Below are 24,341 nucleotides of genomic sequence, written 5' to 3'. Positions count from 1 at the left end.
TCTTACCGGTCTCCTGACACTTGTTACGACCGCGTTTATTGTTACCATTCTTCACTTAGCATGCACATAACGATATAGAACAGCAGAGAACAAAAGGCGCTGCAACTTTCTTGTATCTAGTTTTATTAGTGTATAAAATAAAGTTTATTCTTCACCTGCTTCAGGACCGAAATGTATGGGCCTCACAATATGCAGTAGGAAAGAACGTAGGCATTATGGCAGAGCCTTACTTACAGCACTCAGGCAATCCTTAGGCTACTTTCACACATCAGGTTTTCGCCGTCAGGCTGAATCCGGCGACTTTTAAAAAAAAAACGGATCTGTTGCAAATTGTGAAAAACTGATGCATTTTTTGCCGGATCCGACTAGCTGATATCCGGGCACTAGATGGTCCAGAGAGAGAGAGAGAGAGAACACTAGAATGGAAAATGCAACTATGGGGCATGCTCAATGTAAAAAAACGGAATCAATCGCCGGATTCAGTCATTTTACAAATCCGGCGCCATAGGCTTCTATTATAGCAAAAGCCACATGGCGCCGAATCCGTCCCTGCCCGTTTTTTAGACGGACACAAAAAACGTTCCTCTGTGCGTTCTCTGCGGCCGCCGGACCAACAATTTTTGACGGATCCAGCGAAAAACGGCTGAAATGTCAGGCCATCCAGCGCTAATACAAGTCTATGAGAAAAAAACGCATCTGGCAGCAACTTTTGCAGGATCCGTTTTTTTTTTAATTTGCCGGATTGTGCCTGACGGCAAAATCTGATGTGTGAAAGTGGCCTTAGTATCACAAGTCACACTTACAGATACAGTAGATGGCATCTTTTAGGCCATGTTCACACCATCCTTTTTTTCATGCGGAATCGCCGCGATTTTCCCGCTGCGGGTCCGCAGCTGTTTTCCATGCAGGGTACATTACAATGTACCCTATGGAAAACAGGAACTGCTGTGCCCATATTGCGGAAATTCGCGAAAAAAGCCGCACTGAATTGCCGCGGTAAAAAAGAAGGACTATGTCACTTCTTTTTGCGGAACTGCAGCGGTTCTGCACCCATTGACCTCCATTGTGAGGTCAAACCCGCAGTAAAACCCGCAGATGAAAAATATATCTACGGGTTTTACTGCGGTTTGTGGTGCAGAACCGCTGCAGTGTGGCTGCCCCCCGTGCCCCAATCCCACCCCCCCATGCTCCGATGCCACCCCCCATGCTCCGATGCCACCCCCCCATGCTCCGACGCCCCCCCCCCCGTGCCCTAATCTCCCCCCCTTATACTTACCCAGCCTCCCGGTGTCCGTCCGGCCGTCTTCTCCCTGGGCGCCGCCATCTTGCAAAATGGCGGGCGCATGCGCAGTGCGCCCGCCGAATCTGCCGGCCGGCAGATTCGTTCCAAAGTGCATTTTGATCACTGAGATATAACCTATCTCAGTGATCAAAATAAAAAAAATAGTAAATGACCCCCCCCCCCTTTGTCACCCCCATAGGTAGGGACAATAAAAAAATTAAGAATTTTTTTTTTCCACTAAGGTTAGAATAGGGTTAGGGTTAGGGGTAGGGGTAGGGTCAGGGTTAGGGGTAGGGTTAGGGGTAGGGTTAGGGTTAGGGTATTTTCAGCCATTTTAACCCTAAAAAACTTCCTAGAAAACACACAGACTCTGCATAGAAAACTGCATAAAAAACGCATCAAAAAACGCATCAAAAAACGCATCAAAAAACGCATCAAAAAAGCACCAAAAAAGCACCAAAAAAAGGACCTGCGTTTTCTGCTAAGAGCTGCGGTTTTTACTCCTGAAAAAAAAGGAGGGAAATCAGGAACGTGTGAACATACCCTTATAGTTACAAAGTAGTTTCAAGGTTGAAAGAAGACACAAGACCATTGAGTTTATCAAATTTACTGATCAAATGGATTGTCGTCGGACAGGTGAGGAATATGGTGTCTTATTAGTTTTAATTTCACATTAATAAATAGATAACTGATGGTCGGGAGTGTTTATTTCAAATAAAGAAGTTTTCTCTGTGTTTGTTTCAATGAAAGGACTTTTTTCTGTGTGCAATAGATAGTGATGCCTCTATCTATAACACACAGAAAAAAGTAGATAGTGGTATAGGGGTAGAGATATGATCAGGGAGACAGAGGGGATTTAAAAAAAAACCACAGGTATGGTCTGATGCTGAAGAGGTTTGAGCAGACAGGAATCAATTGAGTATCAAATGCTAAGTGCTGTGACTGATAGTAAACACTCACCCCAGTGCAACAGAATGTATGAATATTTAAGAGGAACCTGTCACCCCCAAAATCGAAGATAAGCTAAGCCCGCGGGCATCAGGGGCTTTATGTACAGCATTCTGGAATGTATCCAATGTATTCTGAAAGATGAGAAAAAGAGGTTTGATTATACTCACCCAGGGGCGGTCATGGTCCAGTTCTGGTCCGATGGGCGTCGCGGTCCGGTCTGGGGCCTCCCATCTTCATAGGATGACGCCCTCTTCTTGTCTTCACGCTGCAGTTCCGGCTTACTTTGTCTGTCCTGTTGAGGTCAGAGCAAAGTACTGCAGTGCGCAGGCACCGGGCCTCTCTGACCTTTCCCGGCACCTGCGCACTGCAGTACTTGGCTCTGCCCTCAACAGGACAGGCAAAGTACGCCTGCGCCGGAGCCTCGACGTGAAGACCAGAAGAAGACATCATCGTATGAAGATAGGAGGCCCCAGACCGGACCGAGACACCCATCGGATCGGACCGCAGCGGGACCGCCCCTGGGTGAGTATAATCTAACCTCTTTTTCTCATCTTTCAGGATACATCGGGGCTTATCTACAGCATTCCAGAATGCATTACAGAATGCTGTAGATAAGCCCCTGATGCCAGTGGGCTTAGCTCACCTTCGATTTTAGGGGTCACAGGTTCCCTTTAATGCAAATACATATCCAAAAAATGTTACCAATTGCACAGACCGCGTCAGAAAACCCCATATATAAAGTTATACTGTACAATCTCAGTACTCTGGCTGTTGTTGTGCTCATTTATATGCTACTTTTAACCTTTTATCCTTGTAAATATGTTTTTATCTCATTGGATTGTCAAATTAATGTAAACATTTTCAAAAATGCATTTATCGTTCTTATCTATTTAAATCGAATAAAGATAGTGGCTTTATTTATCGGTTGACTAAGCTTACTTGGGACCCCCATTGCTTAAAAGTAAATTGTGTCTTCCGCTGGTCCTTCCTTTTTATTACATAGCAGTTAATACTAGGTGTAAGAAGATCATTAGAAAAATATGTGCTGTCTATTCATATATTTGTAATACAGACACCCCAAACTAAATAACCCCAAGTTTTATAACCTGTCTTAAGGTACCTTCACACTGAGCAACTTTACAACGAGAACGACAGCGATCCGTGACGTTGCAGCGTCCTGGATAGCGATCTCCTTGTGTTTGACACGCAGCAGCGATCTGGATCCCGCTGTGATATCGCTGGTCGGAGCTAGAAGTCCGGAACTTTATTTGGTCGTCAGGTCCGCGTGTATCGTCGTGCTTGACAGCAAAAGCAACGATGCCAGCAACGTTTTACATGGAGCAACAACCAGCGAGAACGATCAGTGAGTCGCCGTTACGTCACTGGATCGCTCCTGCATCGTTCTGGTGTTGCCGTGTTTGACGTCTCTACAGCGACCTAAACAGCGACGCTCCAGCGATCGGCTCGTTGTCTATATCGCTGCAGCGTCGCTGAGTGTGACGGTACCTTTAGTGCTGTAGTCCACCCATTCCCTTGGTCCTCCACAGCCACCTACATGGACAAACATATATTAGACCTTATCTTCACCCACTTCTGCTACCTATCTAACCTCCCCCTCCCCCTATCTGACCACCATCTACTCACTTTCTCCTCTCTATCCTCTTCACCTTCTCCCCGCTAAACACTAGCGTTTTACAAGCGATCTGTAGCATCACTTGGAAAACTGATTAACAGGCTGTTCACACTTGCCAATTGTGTGTTGGTTTGACAAGTGTGACCAACTTTTTACTATTGATGCTGTCTATGCAACATCAATAGTAAAAAGATCTAATGTTAAAAATAATAAAAAAATATCAAATTGTGATATTCTCACCTTCCAGCGTCCCCGGCAGTCTTCCCGCTCCTCGCGATGCTCTTGTTCCCAATAATGCCTAGCGGCAATGACCTCAGATGACGTAGCGGTCTCGCGAGACAAACGTCATCACAGGTCATTGCCGCAAAGCATCACTGGGAACGGGAGCATCGCAAGTAGTGGGAACGCCGGAAGGTGAGAATATCACAATTTATTATTTTAATTCTTTTTTTTAACAGTTATATGGTTCCCAAGGCCTGGAGGAGAGTCTCCTCTCCTCCACCCCGGGTACCAACCGCACTTGATCCTCTTACTTCCCGCATGGTGTGCACAGCCACATGCGGAAAGTAAGCGGATCAATGCATTCCTAGGTGTGCGGAATCCCCACGATTCCGCCGCGGAAAAAAAACGTAACGTGTGCACAAAAATTCCAGATTTCATTCTAATAATAGGATGCGTAATGTATGCGTTTTATCGCATTTTATAGTGAAAAACCGCTAAAAAAAGTGAAAAATCCTGAACGTGTGCACATAGCCTTAAAGAAATTTTTTAACGCAGTCCACAATAGTACAAAACCAACGACGTTTCGTTCAATACGTCCTTCCTCAGTGTACTGACTGGTTTACGTCGTGTTAGAGAAGATTAGGAAATGTAAGGACGCAGTGTCCGTTTCTGTGGAATCCAAGCTAGTGAGAAAAACTGGAGCTTCAGTGGCTCTGTGGTGTCCACCGCCACTTAAAGGTAGAGCCGTACGTCTAATATCCGAAGGAGAGGGTCGTGCTGTGATCGCAGTTATGACCGGGGAGCACACCGCTGGTTTACAGGTCAATCCACCTGTCCGTGGAGGAGGACGTGGAGGCCCCAGTATCATCACGGAATCCTCCGCTAGTTGTGCGGCTGTGATACCTTCCCTTCTGCTTTCAAACACGCCTGTGCTGAAGAAACCATCCCGCGACCTGACCTCTGCGTCCAGCTACCAGCCAATATCGCTGCTCCCATTCCAACTCACTCTTTGGCATTATTTACTTTATTGTTTTACACATTTTTGTTTTACACATTTTTTTTAATGGCACAACATAGAGAGGAGTATTAAAAAATGTCATAACACAGCAGGCCGCCTGGAACTGTGCTCCTGTGTGCAGCACAACTCCATGCAACTGCCGCTACACCAAGAGTACAAGAGGCACAGAGAGCTGGCACCGGAGGGGGGCGCCATTCTGTGCCCACAGCTGCACAGGGAAGGACAAACAAGCATGTCAGACATCAGCAGCCCCAGGACACGGAGGCGGCAGCGCAGGGCGTCTGTGGTTGCTTAGCAACGAGAAGCCTCTGCCGCTGTACTTCCGGTTATGCGTAGTAACCACCTGTGAAGCCCTCTCTGGTGAGGGGAGGAGCGGACAGCGCCCCCTGCCTGTCACACACACAGGAGGCGGGTGGCGGCAGGAGAAGAGATGGAGCCGGATCCCAGCGTCCCGTGTTCATCCGCGGCTCCGGGACACAGCGCTCTGCTCGGCGCCCCGCCGCTCTCTCCGGACGCGCTGCAGTTTGACGAGGATGACGACCTGGAGGTGTTCAGTAAGGTACGGACACCGGGGCGGAGGCACCAAACTTACCGCGGCGGCGGGAGAAGAAAGTTCTGTGCTGCGATCGTGGAGTCCCGGATCGGGATGCTTCTGTCTATCTCTATGTGTATATACACACACACACACACACACACACACACACACACACACACACACACACACACACACACACACACACACACACACACACACACACACTCCTAGACTTAACTGTGTGTGTACCTGTGTATATATATATATATATACATCTACCTTTGTGACATGATATAGATATATATATATATATATATTACACTCACGTCTGCGTATTGTCAGACACGTATAGATCCATACGTCCCCAGATGAGCGTGGTGATCGTCAGGCTGAGCTGTCCAGCCTCCGATTGGACCATAGTGTTCTGTTACATGATGATGTTTAACCCTTTAGGGTATGTGCCCACGCTGCGGATTTTCCTGCGGATTTTTCCGCAGCAGATTTGGAAAATCCGCAGTGCAAAACCACTGCAGTTTTCATTGCGGATTTTCTTCTGCGGATTCTTCTGCAGTTTTTCACCAGCACTTTCCTATTGGTGCTGGTTGCAAAATTGCTGCGGAATCCGCACAAACAATTGACATGCTGCGGAAAATAATCCGCAGCGTTTCCGCGTGGCTTTTTCCGCAGCATGTGCACAGCGTTTTTTTTTTTTTTTTTTTTTCCCCTTAGGTTTACATGGCACTGTAAACTTTGGGAAAACTGCTGCGGATCCGCAGCAAAAACCGCAGCGTGTGCACACAGCCTTAAAGAGGTTGTTCCCTTTCAGAACTTTTCCCTGTAGGCACAGCCGGTCGTACAAAAAAAAACCAAAAAAAATAAAAACCGCTTTTGCTCATCCAATGTAGACAGCGCGAGCTGCCGAGCTCAGTGATTGGCTGCAGCGGTGTCTATGTGATCGGGGCAGAAGCGGAGAAATGGCGCTGGATCTTTACAAATGGAAATATAAATAAATTACCGAATGTCTTATCGACCGCGATATTAATTCCGGACAACGCACGGATTGTACACTGATGTCATCCATTTGCCATTCGAGGTTTTTAGACAAATATTCTTATATGGGTTATTTTAAATCAAAAATAGATGTGACTATTATTATTATTTTTATTTGTAGTACATATGGACTGCAAAGACACAGACGTTTGAACAACACTATATTATATAGGATATAATGGGTTTATATTTTATCCTCTCCAGCCATAAAAAACTTATGTATAAACTGTGCATATTAGGAAAAGTTTTGTGACATGGGACAACCCCTTTAAGGATAAAGCAAATATATATATAATTTTTTTTTTTCTTTAAGGACACATTCTTTAACATTTTAATCAGACAACATATGTTATGTGATGAGTTGCATCTTTTAATAGTAGAGCTCAGGGATACATATATTCATATATTCATGTTTTGGAGGAGGGGTAACACGAATTAAGCCCTTTTTTATCCTCTTCTCCTCTCTTGCTGCCTCCATATGACATAAATATTGTAGAAATTTGCTAGATCGGATCCCTGGTGATGCTGACGACAACAGCAATGATATAATAATATTTTTCCATGGCGCCATCCTATTCTGGGCTTCATGTCCAGCCAGTATCCAGCACTATGGAGCGAGGGCTCATTCAGTCCTCAGATGTTCTCGGCTCAGGCCTTGCTTTTCACAGACTATAGTACTAAGTACAATTTCTATGGAGCTGCTCATATTTTCTTGTATGTTTGAGGACTGGGCGGTCCGCACCAAATCACGGAGACTTGTCTGATTTAGATCCAAGTCTTGAAAGATCCGAGTTCATCAAAAAAAATCAGCGTTTTTAACTTTTTTTTTTTAGTTGGCATATAACCCCCCCCCACACTAATATCTGAATGAGCCCTAAAGATGCAGGAAGAGGTCACCTGCCAAAATCTATACGTCCAGGCACAAGATGAGGGAAGCTGCCGGCCGACATGTCCGCTGTCATAGAGAATAGAGAGTGAGCATGCTCGGATAAGGTGTTATCTGAGCATGCTCAGGTGCTAAACAAGTGTCTTCGGCGTGCTCCAAAACTATGTTTGTGTCCCCGCTGCTGTTCGGCATATGCAATCCCTGCATGTGTTGCTGCTGTCGACCAGTAGCGAGACATGCAACCGCAGGGACTCAAATATATTATTCGAGCACGCCGAAGACACCCTGTTAGCACCCGAGCATGCTCAGATAACACCTTACGTTCGCTCATTACTAATAAAGGACACGAGTGCTCAGCCGAATGAGGGCTTACGTGTATGTAAAGCCACGTTCACACATTGACTAGTTGGTGAGTTTTTTACCTCAGTATCTGTAAGTCAAAACCAGGAGTGTAACAGTCTGAGGAAAAGTATAATAGAAACCCGTCACCGCTTCTGCATTTATCACCCACTCCTGGCTTTGGCTTACAAATACTGAGGTAAAATCCTGACCAAATATTCAATGTGTGAACACGGCCTAAGAGTCGGCTGAGCTGACAGCCATCTATTGTGTGGCGGCGTTATCGGTATGTTTTGGAGGCGTCTGGACCTGACCGATTCCTGTTACGTGACATCATGGTTATGTGCTATACATGCACTTGTCATCATGAAAATCTGTGATCTGCACAAGATTCAGTTTAGTGATGGTGATCTCGTCTCCTCGCTGAGGGCGGTGCTGGGTGTTTGTGTTCAGAGATTCATATTGGGGAGGTCATTACTAGCAGAAGATAGCGAGCATACAAAGTCCACTTACTGAGTTCTGCTCCGAAGGTTTACGTCAGGCGTATGGAATAGCCACACATATGTATTGAGACTTATTGTTGCGAGAGTCGACACCTAAGGGTATGTGCACACGATGCGGATTTTTCCGCCGCGGATTTGGAAAATCCGCAGTGCAAAACCGCTGCGGTTTTCATTGCGGATTTGTGTGCAGTTTCTTCTGCGGATTCCTCTGCGGGTTTTCAACTGCACTTTCCTATTGGTGCAAGTTGAAATCCGCTGCGGAATCCGCAGAAAGAAGTGACATGCTCCTTCTTTTTTTCCGCAGAGAATCCGCGCGGATTTTTCTGCATCGTGTGCACTGCGGATTTTGTTTTCCATAGGGTTACATTGTACTGTACACCGCATGGAAAACTGTTGCGGATCCACAGCGGTCAAATCCGCTGCGGATCCGCGGCAAAATCCGCATCGTGTGCACAAAGCCTAAGAGGCATATGTAATATCAATGCTATGTCCGGCATAATTATCTGCACCAGATTTCTCATGTTGTACCCCACTTCACCTTCCAAAATTAAAGACATTTGGACAGGAACCAGGGCGGCTATGACCCCGTGACCACTTGATGAATAATAACTATGCTTTACAGTAGTCTCTTAGGCTACTTTCACACTAGCGTCAGATTCGGCCCATCGCATTGCGTCGGGCCGAGATTCCGACGCTAGCGTTTGTTGTGCCGCACAACGGGTGCAGCGGATGCATTTCTCCAGCGCATCCGCTGCCCCATTGTGAGGTGCGGGGAGGTGGGGGCGGAGTTCCGGCCGCGCATGCGCAGTCGGAAAAAGCGGTCCGTCGGCTGCAAAAAATGTTACATTTAACGTTTTTTGCTCCCGGCGGTCCACCACAACACGGCGCAACCGTCGCAAGACGGTTGCGACGTTGCGCAATGCGTCGGTAATGTAACTCTATGGGGCAAAAACGCATCCTGCAAACAACTTTGCAGGATGCGTTTTTTTCCCCTAAACGACGCATTGCGACGTATTAAAAAAACGCCAGTCTGAAAGTACCCTAATAAACGGTACTTAGTGTTGCAGATATGAAGTCAAGTGGTTTGATATTTTTTTGTTTTCTTAAAAGGGTTGGCCACTACTGGGACAACCCCTTCTTGATCTAAATGTTTGGCCCAAATAAAAGGAGAGCACAGCGCCAGCATCGGGGGTGAGTGTAGGCTTTATTTTATGGGGCCCAAACTTTTATTTTATTAGCTCAAGTAGCGTTTGTTCTAGTAGTGGACAACCCCATTAATAGGAGAGAAACCTAGAAGACCCCTATATAATAAGCCTGGAGACCGATGTAATATGGATGGGAGTTAATAAGGATTATATTTACTCAGTGATTGCATTATTTTCTTGAACACATTGCAACTCATACTACATTGTATGCTTAGAAATCGGGGAATGTGAAAATATAGCCAAGTGTTCAGACTCAAAATCAGAAATCCCTGTTTTATTCTTCAAGGATCTCTCCAGATATGTCTAATTTGGGGCAAATTGTGTTCCCAATAAATAGGGCAATGCTGTTGTGCCGGTCCTCGCTGTTGTGCCGGTCCCCGCTGTTGTGCCGGTCCCCGCTGTTGTGCCGGTCCCCGCTGTTGTGCCGGTCCCCGCTGTTGTGCCGGTCCCCGCTGTTGTGCCGGTCCCCGCTGTTGTGCCGTCCCCGCTGTTATTCCTTTTAAAAATGTACGACTACATTGACAACTGGGTGTTATTAGTTGGCGGATATGAGCTTTATCCATTGACTCTCTTAATATGACACTGATAGGTCATTAAAGTACAGACTCCGTCTACGATGTTTCCTCACTTTTATACTTTAATGGTCAGATGAGAATACGACACCCTTTGAGTTTTTTGGACACAGATCGGCTTGGCATGGCTCGCTGATACTTTATGGGTCCTTGTGCTGTCGAGATTTAAAAAAAAACCAAAAACATAATATGTGTGAATGCAGACTGAAGGGAATCTGATTGACAGTCTCAATGCTGTGTGACTTCAGGCAAAGGAACGAAAACAGGGTGGTGAACAGAGCTGGAGTGACGGAGGCTTCAAATCTTTCATAGCCATTTACATATCTATTCATACTGTAATATTTGAACGGATCAGCCATAAAAAAGGTGTTTCTGGGCCTTACTTTAACAGAGCTGCGCACACTTATAATTTGGGGGTGACATTCTGCCTACAGATTCCCCTTAAGGGAGGAAGGGGGTTGGCGCTGTGCTGAGCTATTAAAGATGGTGCAGGATTTACATGAAGCTGCTTATTTCAGGATTTCGGACCCGTCTCCAGCGACGTTCATATACAGTAATAAATCATATATACAAAGACATCTGGCTTTAACACAGAAGTTAAAAAAAAAAAAAAATAATAATAATTTTAACCCTGGAGAAAGTTCTTCCTACCATCGCTTTCACATTACTGTGTTTTTTATTTTTGTTTTACTCAATTTTAAAGATAAGAAGGAAACAAACAACCTGAAAGCTCCTAGTTTAGTGTGTGAATCTTGTTTCCAGTGTGTTTCCTCCTGTCTGACGTGTAATCCTGCCCTATTCTCTGCGGTGGACTCCACACCCCGGTTTGTTCTTAGTGGTGTCCAGATACAGCAGCCTTCGGAGGATCAGCGCGGCTGGTAGTCCATGGGCCGGGCTCTGATGTCACCGTCTTATCCTTCGCCCCTTCTGTACTTTGCACTGGAGACTCAGATCTTCCGCTGCTCCAAAGTTTGCCTGTGCTGCTGATGTGACAGGAAAAGGAGGGTTTCCCGTGGCCACAGAGCTTCCAAGCGTTCCTCCTCTGAAACGTCTGCAGATGGTTTACTAATTCACTCCTAACATCTAGATGTTTCTATAGTGTGCACCGTATTCTACTAAACTTGCGCGAATCCGGAAATTGTCACAAACAGGCAAGTCTTGGATGCTCCCGGACCCACTCTCCCATCCTACACGTTGTCTTGTCAGTCGCCATGATTTGTTTTATGACTATGATCTTATTTCTGATTCCTACAGTAGAACGAAGTCCAGCGGCTCAAGGCTGATCCAAAAATGGACGGTTGTGTCTTAGGCTAAGTTCACACCTTGCAAAAATCATGTTTTGCTGTGTTTTTGTTGTCTCTTGTGCATGTTGATAAAGTTTAGAGGTCCATAAAAAAAGCCTGATTAAACCTCATTAGGTCTTTGCACCAAAAACGCAACAAAAACCGATACCTGCGTTTGTGCACTTAATCATTGTTTCCTATGGGTGAAAAAAAGCTCCAAAAAACGCAGAAACTCTGAAAGGAGCGACATGGTGTAGTTTTAAAAAAAACGCAGCAGTTTTCCAAACCAATCTGTATCCGTAAGATTTCTGAAATATCATAGACTTTGCCTGTACTGTAAAACACAGTTTAAAATTTACATTAAAAAAATGCTGCAAAAACACAACATGTGAACATAGCCTTTAAAGTGAGTCGATCAGACGAACATGTGACAGTATAAAAAATGGTCATAACCTTGTAGAGGATGTAGCACCTTAAAAAAGAAAAATTTGCACTTTTAGTTTTCTAATTGCAGCCTCCATCCTGCAGAAACAGGAGTTTAATCCAATCTGCTAGTTAGGGTGATCTGTACGACTTTAGTTTGTCCAACAGGCTCAGTGCACTGTTCCAACCACTGGATTTGTGTGGCCCTCACTGGTGATTAATAGCACTGGTTTGTCTGGCTCTGCCTCCCGCACTGGTGACTGATAGCACTGGTTTGCCTGGCCCTGCCTCCCTCACTGGTTTGCCTGGCCCTGCCTCCCTCACTAGTGATTGATAGCACTGGTTTGCCTGGCCCTGCCTCCATCACTGGTGATTGATGACACTGGTTTGCCTGGCCCTGCCTCCCCCACTGGCGATTGATGGCACTGGTTTGCCTGGCCCTGCCTCTGTCACTAGTGATTGATAGCACTGGTTTGCCTGGCCCTGCCTCCGTCACTAGTGATTGATAGCACTGGTTTGCCTGGCCCTGCCTCCGTCACTAGTGATTGATAGCACTGGTTTGCCTGACCCTGCCTCCCTCACTGGTTTGCCTGGCCCTGCCTCCCTCACTGGTGATTGATAGCACTGGTTTGCCTGGCCCTGCCTCCCTCACTGGTGATTGATAGCACTGGTTTGCCTGGCCCTGCCTCCCTCACTGGTTTGCCTGGTCCTGCCTCCCTCACTGGTGATTGATAGCACTGGTTTACCTGGTCCTGCCTCCCTCACTGGTGATTGATAGCACTGGTTTACCTGGTCCTGCCTCCCTCACTGGTGATTGATAGCACTGGTTTACCTGGCCCTGCCTCCCTCACTGGTGATTGATAGCACTGGTTTGCCTGGCCCTGCCTCCCGCACTGGTGATTGATAGCACTGGTTTGCCTGGCCCTGCCTCCCCCACTGGCGATTGATGGCACTGGTTTGCCTGGCCCTGCCTCCGTCACTAGTGATTGATAGCACTGGTTTGCCTGGCCCTGCCTCCGTCACTAGTGATTGATAGCACTGGTTTGCCTGACCCTGCCTCCCTCACTGGTTTGCCTGGCCCTGCCTCCCTCACTGGTGATTGATAGCACTGGTTTGCCTGGCCCTGCCTCCCTCACTGGTGATTGATAGCACTGGTTTGCCTGGCCCTGCCTCCCTCACTGGTTTGCCTGGCCCTGCCTCCCTCACTGGTTTGCCTGGTCCTGCCTCCCTCACTGGTGATTGATAGCACTGGTTTACCTGGTCCTGCCTCCCTCACTGGTGATTGATAGCACTGGTTTACCTGGTCCTGCCTCCCTCACTGGTGATTGATAGCACTGGTTTACCTGGCCCTGCCTCCCTCACTGGTGATTGATAGCACTGGTTTGCCTGGCCCTGCCTCCCGCACTGGTGATTGATAGCACTGGTTTGCCTGGCCCTGCCTCCCTCACTGGTGATTGATAGCACTGGTTTGCCTGGCCCTGCCTCCCTCACTGGTGATTGATAGCACTGGTTTGCCTGGCCCTGCCTCCCTCCCTGGTGATTGATGGCACTGGTTTGCCTGGGGTGAGCACGCTCTGCAGAGAATGCTCAGACATGCCAGTGCCGCCAATCACCAGTGAGGCAAGTGGGACCAGCAAGAATAGTGTTTGGAACGTTGCTCAGAGCCTCTTCCCGGGTACACAGGGCACACTAGAGGTGTGATTATTTGTATTACTTTTTTGGGGGGATGCTATGTTCCCCACACACAAAGCCATGGGCTTATTTTATACTGTCACTTCGGGCTCACAGGCTCCCTTTTAATGGAGTTGTCTTTGGCTATGTTAACATTTTACCCTCAATTGACGTCATTAGCCCTGGAAAACCAGATTTGGAGTACTCGCTGATGGATCCATTGATTAATGATGGAGACTGATCCGCTCATCCAAAATTTTGTCCAACAGAGGACACAGTGACTCCATGTGCATCATTATAATCAATGGCCCCATCAGCAAATACACCCAAATCCTGTTATCCAGGGCTTCAGATTAATGGTATGTGCACACATTGTGGATTTGCCTGCGGGTTCACAGCAGTTTTCCATGCGTTGTACAGTACCATGTAGACCTATGGAAAACCAAATCCGCAGTGCACATGCTGCGGAAAATTCCGTGTGGAAACGCTGCGATTTATTTTCCACAGCATGTCAATTCTTTGTGCAGATTCCGCAGCGTTTTACACCTGTTCCATAATAGGAATCCGCAGGTGTAAAACCGCAGGTGAAATCCACAGTAAATCCGCAGGTGAAACGCAGGGCGTTTTACCTGCGGATTTTTCAGAATCCGCAAAGTGTGCACATACCCTTAAGCCTCGACTGAGCCACTGACTGGAAGGTAAAACCCAATGTGAACATAGCCTTTTGAGGAAGAGAAGCCCCATTTAAATTAATCACCATCGTTATAGAATAAACTAGATGGTGGCCCGATTCTAACGCATCGGGTATTCTAGAATATGCATGTCCACGTAGTATATTGCCCAGTGACGTAGTGTATTGCCCAGCCGACGTAGCGTATTTATGAAAAAGCTCACAAGGAAAATTGCAGTCAAACAAAGTCCCATTAAAAGTCAAATTTTATTAACAAACCAATGAATAAAAAATCATATGTGAACAGGCCTCTGGAAAACAGAGGACGAATGAAGCACAATATGGCGGTACTTAAAGTGACCAAAGGACACGGACACCCATCACTGCGGAACTAATCACATACTCATATATCACCGGGACCCTTGGCCTAAATACATATTACAAGGATCCATGATCCCATATACAGCAACAGTGGCCTATGTACATAGCTATATACAAATAAATAGATAACTCTAACATGACCAAGGGGCACCCATAGAAGGTTTAGTTACCTACCAGTGCCACAGTGAGAGGTCCCGAGTCCACCCCAACGCGCGTTTCGGAGCACACCGCTCCTTCCTCAGGGGGAAACGCGCGTTGGGGTGGACTCGGGACCTCTCACTGTGGCACTGGTAGGTAACTAAACCTTCTATGGGTGCCCCTTGGTCATGTTAGAGTTATCTATTTATTTGTATATAGCTATGTACATAGGCCACTGTTGCTGTATATGGGATCATGGATCCTTGTAATATGTATTTAGGCCAAGGGTCCCGGTGATATATGAGTATGTGATTAGTTCCGCAGTGATGGGTGTCCGTGTCCTTTGGTCACTTTAAGTACCGCCATATTGTGCTTCATTCGTCCTCTGTTTTCCAGAGGCCTGTTCACATATGATTTTTTATTCATTGGTTTGTTAATAAAATTTGACTTTTAATGGGACTTTGTTTGACTGCAATTTTCCTTGTGAGCTTTTTCATATGTATGCTGGCAGTTGTCCCAGCTTATGTCCTATCGTACATGCCCTGAGATATTTCTGCTACTATGCATAAAATATGGTCTTCATTCTTGATCAGTGTATGGATGTCGTATTTAACTATTCGACGTAGCGTATTGCCCAGCCGACGTAGCGTATTGCCCAGCCGACGTAGCGTATTGCCCAGCCCACGTAGCGTATTGCCCAGTGATGTAGTATAGCCACGTAGTATATTGCCCAGTGACGTAGTATATTGCCCAGCCCACGTAGTATATACCAATGTGGGCATCATATCCCTGTTAAAAAAAGAATTAAAATATAACTATTTTTTATACTCCCCTTCCGTTGGCCCCTGGATCCAGGAAGCGGTTACCGACGCTCATCATCGCGAGGAGCGGGAAAGGCGGCGGAAGGTGAGTATATGTTGATTTTTTATTTTTTAAATTATTTTAACATTAGATCTTTTTACTATTGATGCTGCATAGGCCGCATCAATAGTAAAAAAGTTGGTCACACAGGGTTAATAGCAGCGTTAATGGAGTGTGTTATACTGCGGCATAACGCGGTCCGTTACCGCTGGCATTAACCCTGTGTGAGCGCTGACTGGAGGGGAGTATGGAGCAGGCACTGACTGCGGGGAGGAAGGAGCGGCCATGTTGCCCCTGGACTGCGCCCGTCGCTAATTGGTCATGGCAATGGTCGTTGGCGTTTTGCCACGACCAATCGGCGACTTGGATTGCCATGACAGACAGAGGACGCGACCAATGAATATCCAAGATAGACAGACAGACAGACGGAAGTGACCCTTAGACAATTATATAGTAGACTAGATGGTGGCCCGATTCGAACACATCGGGTATTCTAGAACAGAGGTCCCCAACTCCAGTCCTCAAGGCCCACCAACAGGTCATGTTTTCAGGATTTCCTTTGCATTGCACAGGTGATGCAATTATTACCTGGGCAAGACTAAGGAAATCCTGAAAACATGACCTGTTGGTGGGCCTTGAGAACTGGAGTTGGGGACCTCTGTTCTAGAATATGCATGTCCACGTAGTATATTGCCCAGCCACGTAGTATATTGCCCAGCCACGTAGTATATTGCCCAGTCACGTAGTATATTGCCCAGTCACGTAGTATATTGCCCAGTCACGTAGTATATTGCCCAGTCACGTAGTATATTGCCCAGTCACGTAGTATATTGCCCAGTCACGTAGTATATTGCCCAGTCACGTAGTATATTGCCCAGTCACGTAGTATATTGCCCAGTCACGTAGTATATTGCCCAGTCACGTAGTATATTGCCCAGTCACGTAGTATATTGCCCAGTCACGTAGTATATTGCCCAGCCACGTAGTATATTGCCCAGCCACGTAGTATATTGCCCAGCCACGTAGTATATTGCCCAGCCACGTAGTATATTGCCCAGCCACGTAGTACATTGCCCAGCCACGTAGTATATTGCCCAGCCACGTAGTACATTGCCCAGCCACGTAGTACATTGCCCAGCCACGTAGTACATTGCCCAGCCACGTAGTACATTGCCCAGCCACGTAGTACATTGCCCAGCCACGTAGTATATTGCCCAGCCACGTAGTATATTGCCCAGCCACGTAGTATATTGCCCAGCCACGTAGTATATTGCCCAGCCACGTAGTATATTGCCCAGGGAAAAACCCTTTAATTCAAGTGTTTTGTACTTCTAGAACATTATGGTCTCGGCAGCACATTTTGCTGTTTAAAATCTGAAAATGTGCTGATAAGAACAATGCGTTGTAACTTAAAATTCATTGTTCTCGACAGCACATTTTCCTATTTATACAGAATAACGTGCCTCTGAGAACATAATTTTGTATGCGCACAAAACAATTGAAATAAAACATTGCATCCAACAACTGAGTGTTTTTCCTTGTTTGTCAAGTGATTTTTGTCCTGTTTAAAAAGGTTAATCATTGAGATTGAGCGTTCCCAAAAATGCTTGTTCCTCGATTACCAGCTTGTCGGCATGGACCTTTACATGTCACTTTAGTCTTTGTCCCCAGTAGTCAGAATAGAGCTTCCTGTCGTTGATGGTGGCACTTCTCATACTTCTTTATTCCAGTTTCCCCAGTGATCTCTCCCCCAAAATCTATCCCACTCCCACTGGTCATACCCCTACATTACTCCTGGTGTAGCCTCAGCTGCCAGGAACCTAAATACCGATATCCAGTGCTCGATTCATTGAGTAAAGCCCAGTCCATACCCTTAGATTCCTAATCTGTCTGTCAGCAATTTTGGAGTTATGGTTCTACTTTTTGATTTTTTTTTTAACGTTTTATAAGTCCTAGAATGGAACCAGAATAAAAAGTAAAGTACGGTAAATTCTTCTGTTCTCCTATAGAGACTTTTGATATGAAAGATAGCTGCGTGATCGGAGTGGTAGTCGCCAAACACTCTTCTTATCTTCTTCGGGAGGGTCTGACTCTATAATTTATTTCATGGCCGCCCATTGACTAAAGGCCCCGTCACACTTAGCGACGCTTAAGCGATCCCGACAACGATACGACCTGTCAGGGATCGTTGCTGCGTCGCTATGTGGTCGCTGGTGAGATGTCAAACAGTGAGATCTCCCCAACGACGCAGCAGCGATGCGGCGACCTGTAGCGACCTGTACAACGATGCTATTTCATGACGATTCAATGGGACGTCCTGTCAACGAGGTCGTTGGTAAGGTGTCAAACACAGCGATGTGTGCTACCCAGCGGGACCTCAACGATCAAAAAACGGTCCAGGCCATTCCGACACGACCAGCGATCTCACAGCAGGGGCCTGGTCGCTGCTACGTGTCACACATAGCGAGATCGCTACTGAGGTCGCTGTTGCGTCACAAAACTTGTGACTCAGCAGCGATCTCGCTAGCGATCTCGCTATGTGTGACGGGGGCTTTAGCTTCTTCTGAAATACACTTTTATCACTAATCCACTGAACAGCTGATAATTTCTAGTTCGGTGGGTGGTCTGACCAGTAGGACCCCCACTGATCGTCCGAATATAGCAGCAGTGCCCATGCTCAAATGCAGGTCCATTTATTCTTTACGGGACGACCAGACCGCTGTACTAGGTTTTTTTTGGGGGGGGCTCTCACATAGAATGAATTGAGCAGCGGTTGAGCATGTGCATTTCCGATCTATTCAAATGGTGGCAGTGGGTAACGGTGATCACCAATCTGGTTAGTAGGTGATAACTTGTTGCAACTGAAATCCTGGGTGTACTGTGATACAAAATGCATTACTGCAGTGGAAACGTGGACAACATAAGTCACATGGTTATCTGTACTGCTGTAAGTACCTTATGGCTGTGCCGCTACTTCAGTGAAGCTGTTGGTCCTAGGATGGTTACCAATAAACCATTTATCACCCACGCTTTCAAGTTTTTCTTCTGTTTTCGGGGCTCTGTGTGAGCTCAACACTTCTGCATGCTAAAGTGAGCTCTTCTGAGTGATCAGTGGGGTTCTCAGGACCTGAGCCCGCACTGATCTGCAGAACATTTAAGAGCCTACAACATATGAAAAAACTTATGAAACTGTTAGAAACACTTACAAATGCCATAGTCCGGTTCCTTGGTGACCTCTATTTCATGTATAGGAAGATGATCAGACTGATGGTGCTACTTTATGTTCATCTTCTAAGGAGCAGATTTTCAATCTGTATTTTCCAAACCAAAAAATTGCTACATACCACAGTACTAGCATTGTGGAAAGAGGGAAAAGGCGCTGCAAATGTGTTACCTCCAATATAAGACACAGGGAGCAGGGGATTGTATATGCTCCCCTGCCGGGGTTATGATCCCGCACCACTCAGTACTTGAATGGAGGTTTCTCTGAACGCTGACCCAGATGCCAGTGGGAAGAACCGTATTCAAACCATACAGGAAAAAAGGGCGGTGATTCCCGGGCGCTGCCAAAGAGTGAAGACAAGGGGGTGTATTCTTTGGATCTTCATACAACGCATTTCGAAGTCAGGTTCTCTCCTTCATCTAGTATATCTGATGGCATCAACCCGACTTCAAAACACCTTGTATGAATAAAGATCCCGAGAGCATACACCTTTGTCTTCACTCTGTGGCATCTTCAGTGAGTCACCTCTCATTTTACGGTTTGGTTTGAGTATTAGCATTGTGGATGAGATTTTACAAAATGAACATCTGCAATTGTTGGGTATTTCTATACCAAAATGCAGACATTTGGGTGCAGACTTTACCTCTAAATACCTACTGCAGAAATGTTGCACTGGCTATGTCCCTCATGGACTCACCACAAACCTATCTGTCGATGATTAGCATTTTTTTCTGGAGTGATATCACAATTCTACGTGACGGGAGATGGATCTATTTTTGTTGGAAGAGCTCAGATATTTTCAGGAACTATTGTTGGACAAGGGCACGCTTGATATATTAGCCAGGCTAAGGTTACGCTCAATGGCTGCTGTTATTGTACTCTTTTAACCAAGTGACTTCGGCGTGCTCTAAAAATATGTTTGAGTCCCCGTACCTGAATGTCTCGTGGCTGTTAGAGAGCAGCAACACACGCAAGGATTAACAAACAAGCAATCCCTGCATATATTGCAGCTGACAAACAGCTGCCGGGACTCAAACTTTTTTTGAGCACACAGAAGACTCCTGGCTATCACACCAGCATGCTTGGGTAACGCCTTGTCTGAGTACGTTCGCTCATCACTAATTACCAGCGCCGGCAGCAGTGGATAGCCTTCTCTAAGTTTTTACATTCTGTAAATGCTTCTGTTTTGCTTTTCTTTATATTGTAACAGTTTTCTGGTGTGTATTTTCTCTCCAGTTTTTGTCCAGAAATGTATTGTAACATGTAAAGTTGGCGCACAGCATGTATTTTGTATATTTGCTTGAGTACTTTTTAACTCTTATCTTTGTGAGTGTAATAAAGCACTTTTTATGACCTTGTTAATCTCAGAAACTTTTTATCTGAGCTGTTGTGTGTGTACATGAGGAATAACATTATGTCTGGTTTTTATATGATTTGTAACCTGCACGTTTTCCGGTTTGCAGGTTCTCTAGTTTTCAGTTCACTCTTTGCTAGTAGGTAGAGGCTTGTTGCTATGGTGTCTCCTATACACTGCACACTGACAGGTGTAACTCCCTTTTTTTTATTTTTTATTTTTTTATTTTCCTCTGTGTAATACATGTCCAGAAGTAGCAACGGAAATTAAGACATCATATAGCAGTACTCGACTGTGTGGCTGTGAATCCAGCTCTGTTACTAAGGCATAGCAGTAGTTTGAAGCTGCAGCACAATTCTGTGTGTATCACTGTGCTGAGTGCTTCTTACTTTTCCTCCCCCTTTCCATAGAGCATTAATTGGCTGTATATCATCATGACTGCTCAGTATACTTATGAAGGTGGAGAAGATGGTGTCGCACTCTCTCTCTGAAAATTTTGTTATAGCATGTTTTATCCGCCTGGAGGCTGCAGTTCCTGTTAAGGATGATGGTTAACTGTAAGGCCGGCCCATAGTCGGAGAGAGGTAATTGGGGGGCTAGTGTGTGAGATCCTGGTTTTAGGAGTTGGTGGAGAGTCTAGAGAGAGCTGGAGAGGAACAAAGGACCCCCTTAGAGTTTTTATGATCATTGTGTATGTGGAAGTAACAAACCAGCAAGGGGGGCAAGTTATTCAGCAAGCAATCTACAGTGGCGGCAGTTTCCTTATCACAGGCATGTTAGGTCACCTAAGCTGGAAGAGTTAAAGCAAGTCCCAGTGTTTTCCAGACCTGGAGATCAGCAGTGATAGAATACAGGGTCAGTCAAGCTAGGGCACGTCCATAAGGTGGTAGTTAGTAAGAGGTCGTTATACCCTCCGCAAAAGTGCAGTTAGGGTACAGTGGCACAGCAAAACGCTTCAACCCTTGTGTCCCTGTACTTGGAAGATGGAGGCCCTCAGTGTAACCTACAATGTATGTGTAACGTGTCTTACAAGTCATGTGCCGCCATCCAACACCGTTATGCGCAAACATCTATCGTGTAGTGCAGAAGAAAAAGCCAAATATTGTTCCTGCTACTCTTTTGTATATATGTTCTAACCTCAGTAAACGAGACTTAATTTTTGCAAAGCAGTCTGTTTCCTTCATTGGGTAGCTAATGGGGTCTGGTGTCACACAACTTGTGCCAGAACATATCCTGAAGATGTCTACAACAGAGACACAACCACCAGCAGACATCCTGGAACCTGTATGTAAGGAGTTTTGGGGTGTGGATAGAGATGTCAGCCAGTTTCCCCAATCTACAACTTAATTGGTGTATTCGGCAGAATAACACTTCCCTCCAGGAAGAATTTTGGGGAGAGAAGACCCATGATAAGAACAAGATGGTAACGGAAGATCTGCATGAGATGGCGCCCAGAGACGCACTTAAAGATGGCAACGGCTGGTACGATGAGAAGACCACCTATCGTGGGAGTGAATGGCTCCTGGGATTGTGGAAGTGTGCCCAGCCCACTGGAATGCTGGCCCAGAAGAAGGTATGCCCTGCAGCAAGGACCTGGCCCAACATAGGAGTTTCACAACAGACGAGGATGCTGTAGAAAATGAAGTCCTAACCACCACGTGAAGAATGAAGAGGGTAAGAAGTGTGACCGGACGCAGAGTCACCAGAAGTGACCAGTGATGCTCTTGCAATACCAGGAGGACTCTCCCCGGAAAGATGGAACCGAGGGAAGAAGAAACTGCTGAACATTTGTTTGTAAGCTTTGTATCAGTCAGCATGGCGAAATAGCTTATCATTCATCACACAGTAACCCTAAGAACTGGGAGAGGGAGACTGACTGGGCCAAAGCGCAGCATGAGTGGACTAGTCAGGTGCAATCAGGGTTAACCAGGCGGGGCAAACCCCCGAGGGAGGTTGATAAATCACCACAATACCGGTTTGAGGAGAAGAGTAGGTCTGTCCCATATGAAAGGGTGGAGGAAAAGAAGGGGGCCATTGCGGCTAGACCACCCCCTGGGCAAGTTCAACAGAATATCCAAGTGACCAGTTATGGCTCTACCCTCATGAATTGAGGTGGTCTGCCCTAGACAGTGGAGGATCCTGGGCAGGGCAAGTACCTTGACCAGCCGTGGACATGGCAGAAGCCACCTTTCCCATTAACTTGGGAAAAGTTTAATGCAGCCTGCAAGAAGCCTTCTGTAAGGCCGTAATTAGGGAAAATGTTTCGGCAGAAGAGCCCCTCCATGCAGCCTGGTTCCTGTTGCTTAAAGTGGGCCATGTTCTTTAGACGTCAAGTTCACCAAAAAGGTTGGAGACCAGTCTGGCGTACCTTTGTGGCCGTGAAGGCCAGAGTGTGATTTTGCAAAATCAAAGGGACTGTTCCGGAAACCTCTATCATACCATACTCGAAAAACTGCTGAAACATTGATGGTGAAAAACGCTCACATAGACTAAAAATGGAAATCCAAGTAGGTCAGGTTGTGTTTTTTTTTTATGTATGTGAAAAATAAATGATCCGGGAATGTGGCCTATGGTATGTGCACACAATCTTTTTGAAGAGTTTTTAGAGTAAAAACTGAGCCGAACATCAACACTTTTTTAGAGATATCCGACCTGTTTCTGCTCCAAACATTCCTAAAAACAAAAAAAAAGTCCATGTGCACATACCCTAAAGACTGCATTTACTTTTTGCACAGGATCTTTTTGTCCAGCTCTAGTTACACATATAAGGAATGTGCTTGTGATCCTAATAATTTCTGCAGCTGTAATACAGCCGTGCACTGGAGCCTCTAGGAGAAAATCAGATCTTTTGTTAGAGGTGGGTTTTCTCAGTCAAAGAATGGTAATAAAATACATTTAATTCCTGCTGCATGTCTGGTCCTCACATTTGGTCTTCTATTTACCAATCTGCAGTGATGACTTCCTGTATACACTATGTGACCGCTGCAGTCAATCACCCCCATGACATTCTCATGCGATATACTGCTGAGTCCATTGTTTGGCTGCAACAGACTTATAGGGGTATATGGCACATGATCAAAGCAGCCACAGGTAAACCCCAAAGTGGCCTGAAGGAACAGAGTCTTGTCACTGGAAAGCCAGAGGATTTTTTTTCCACCTCTTTAATACCTTCATGTCATAAAAACCTTTTAAGTATATTATGGACTTTTTAGAATCATTAGCCAATAATTAGTTTAACATGATACAAGTCACTCATCCATATTACTGACCATACACAGGACTTCAGAAAAAAAAAAAAACCTGACTCCTAATCGGCAGCACATGTTGTAGTTTTTGTAATCCGGAGCTTCAGCCGGGGAATAGTTCCTTATTAATAAGGGTTACACAGTAAGAATATTGCATATTGTGCAACTACCCTCCGTTTCCAAGGCAATCTGTGAATGGAGGCTGGTGGATAAATCCACTTACAGATGCTTCATAAAGGACCTTTTCATAAGCTCGGTGCTATGAAACACAAAAGGCCGACATTAACGTTGCAACAAGCTAATCCTACAGGAATATGATTGTGTGATAGAAAATCAGGGGCAGCCACGGACACGTCTGTTCTGTACCTTATACAGGTCCTTCTCAAAAAATTAGCATATAGTGTTAAATTTCATTATTTACCATAATGTAATGATTACAATTAAACTTTCATATATTATAGATTCATTATCCACCAACTGAAATTTGTCAGGTCTTTTATTGTTTTAATACTGATGATTTTGGCATACAACTCCTGATAACCCAAAAAACCTGTCTCAATAAATTAGCATATTTCACCCATCCAATCAAATAAAAGTGTTTTTAATAACAAACAAAAAAACCAACAAATAATAATGTTCAGTTATGCACTCAATACTTGGTCGGGAATCCTTTGGCAGAAATGACTGCTTCAATGCGGCGTGGCATGGAGGCAATCAGCCTGTGACACTGCTGAGATGTTATGGAGGCCCAGGATGCTTCAATAGCGGCCTTAAGCTCATCCAGAGTGTTGGTTCTTGCGTCTCTCAACTTTCTCTTCACAATATCCCACAGATTCTCTATGGGGTTCAGGTCAGGAGAGTTGGCAGGCCAATTGAGCACAGTAATACCATGGTCA

General features: G+C 45.7%; 1 protein-coding gene across 3 annotated transcripts in view; it reads left to right on the top strand.

The window, feature by feature from the left end:
• The first annotated feature begins 5,474 nt into the window (after positions 1-5,474).
• SNX7 (sorting nexin 7) overlaps positions 5,475-24,341 on the top strand; it is a 91,369-nt gene continuing 72,502 nt past the window's right edge. Inside the window, exon 1 of one of the 3 annotated variants that reach the window (XM_069737682.1) lies at positions 5,475-5,665. In XM_069737682.1, coding sequence (XP_069593783.1) covers positions 5,537-5,665 — 129 coding nt within the window. In that variant the 5' untranslated portion in view covers positions 5,475-5,536. The remainder of the gene's footprint in view (positions 5,666-24,341) is intronic. The other 2 variants (XM_069737683.1, XM_069737681.1) reach the window with 2 other exon arrangements.

Source organism: Ranitomeya imitator, chromosome 8, assembly GCF_032444005.1.
Source record: "Ranitomeya imitator isolate aRanImi1 chromosome 8, aRanImi1.pri, whole genome shotgun sequence".
NCBI lineage: Eukaryota > Metazoa > Chordata > Amphibia > Anura > Dendrobatidae > Ranitomeya > Ranitomeya imitator.
Note: the sequence above shows the minus strand (reverse complement) of the source record. Positions and strands in the feature narration are given on the sequence as shown.